A 2,071-nucleotide genomic window follows, 5' to 3' on the forward strand; every position below is an offset into this window, starting at 1 on the left:
CTTTAGGTGCTTCTCAGCCACTCAGTATTTGTCAGTTGAGAATTCTTTGTTTAGCTCTGTACCCCATTTTTTAATAGGGTTATTTGGTTCTCTAGAGTCTAACTTCTTGAGTTTTTTGTATACATTGGATATCAGCCCTCTATCAGATATAGGGTTGGTAAAGATATTTTCCCAATCTGTTGGTTGCTGTTTTGTCCTATTGACAGCGTCCTTTGCCTTACAGAAGCTTTGCAATTTTATGAGACCCCATTTGTCAATTCTTAATCTTAGAGCATAAGCTATTGGCGTTCTGTTCAGAAAATTTTTCCCTGTGCACATGTGCTTGAGGATCTACTGGGAGTTAGTTTCTGAATCCTTAATTAGAGATCAGAAAGAGTTTTAATGTGATGGGAACTGAACTGGGAGCTGCCTAGGACCATTTATACCCATGATGGTTATACAATTAACACAACATAACAAAAGGTGAATTGAAACAGACCTTTTACTACTTAAAATAGTGAGATTATCATGAATTACAACTATGATTCCATTATAATTCTGAGTCAAAACATGGATAGCTGCAAAATAGAGCATAGTAAATTATAGAACATGAGAATGAATAACCTGATTGCTTTTATTTCTTGTTTGATTTCTTGTCCAAGACTGCATATGTTTTGTTCCTCTGTATGAACATGATTAATATTCTGTGCTTATCAGTGCTGCTTAGATGTTAAATATGAAGTGAAGAAATTTAAATCAATAGGATTGTGTTTCTAAGGCATGAGACTCGGGTGCATGAGACAAAGTGATCAGACTCTATAGACATAAGTGTGGATGAATTTATTATCTATAATTTCCATGTAGAGGAGATACATGGATGGTATATAGAAATGGAAGCTTTGATGTTTAGTCTGGACCAACAGAAGTTAAAGATTAATCAAAAGTTAGTAGGGAAAGTAGAATGATGATTTAGACATACTGTACAGCAAATCACAAGTCTCATGTATACTCTATTTCCTTTCAGATATATGAAATACACTTCCAATATGCTCTTAAGATGAATACACTTATCACTTATGTCCTCATTAAAGAATATCCTTTATTGCCAAGCTGGATTTGGAATTCTAGCCAACATTTTTCTCCTTTGTGTCTATACTTTCATAATCCTAGGTCAAAGACTGAAGCCCATGGATCTGATCTCCTGCCAACTGACCTTTGTTCACATAATGTTTTTGCTCACTGGAGGGGATAATTGGCTTACAGACATATTTGATTCACTGAGCATTGAGAATGACTTCAAGTGTAAGACAATTTTTTACACAAGTAGGGTGATGAGAGGCCTCTCTATCTGCATCACCTGCCTCCTGAGTATCTTCCAGGCTGTCACTATCAGTCCCCATACCTCGCTGTTGGCAAAATTTAAACAGAAAATAAAAATATATATGATATATGCTTTTTTCTGTATTTGGTTTTTCAATTTGTTGATCAATAGTCACATGATCTTCTATGTTGGTGGTTTTACCAATATTAGTGAGACCAACCAGATGAAAGTCACTAAATCCTGCTCACTATTCCCCATGAGCTACACAATCAGGGGTTTGATTCTGACAGTGACAACCTCCAGAGATGTATTTCTTGTAGTAGTCATGCTGATCACAAATGCATATATGGTGATAATCTTGTTCAGACATCAGAGGCAATACAAGCATCTTCATAGCATCAGCCACCTGAGAGCATCCCCTGAGAAAAGGGCCACTCAGACCATCTTGCTGCTGGTGGGCTTTTTTGTGGTCATGTACTGGGTGGACTTCATCATCTCATCCACCTCACTCTTCTTATGGATGCATGACTCAGTGATCCTGACTGTTCAGAAGTTTGTAATGAATGCCTACCCCACAATTACTCCTTTGATACAAATCAGTTCTGATAAGAGAATAATCAGTGTATTGAAAAACTTGCAGGCAAAGATTTCCTAAACCATGATTCTCTTCATTTTTTTTTGTTTTTTTAGTTTTTTTATTTTATTTTTTTTTATTTTAGATATTTTCTTTATTTACATCCGAATTTCTCCTTTCCCAGTTTCCCCTCCAAA

The 2,071-nt window shown here is 36.0% G+C and overlaps 1 protein-coding gene across 1 annotated transcript; it reads left to right on the forward strand.

Annotated features, from left to right (window-relative positions):
• The first annotated feature begins 1,025 nt into the window (after positions 1-1,025).
• Positions 1,026-1,955, forward strand: LOC116099855 (vomeronasal type-1 receptor 100-like). Its single transcript, XM_031384013.1, has one exon. The coding sequence runs from the start codon at positions 1,056-1,058 to the stop codon at positions 1,953-1,955; it is 900 nt and encodes a 299-aa protein (XP_031239873.1). The 5' UTR covers positions 1,026-1,055.
• Positions 1,956-2,071: the final 116 nt, after the last annotated feature.

The sequence above is a fragment of the Mastomys coucha genome, unplaced genomic scaffold (assembly GCF_008632895.1).
Source record: "Mastomys coucha isolate ucsf_1 unplaced genomic scaffold, UCSF_Mcou_1 pScaffold20, whole genome shotgun sequence".
Taxonomy (NCBI): domain Eukaryota; kingdom Metazoa; phylum Chordata; class Mammalia; order Rodentia; family Muridae; genus Mastomys; species Mastomys coucha.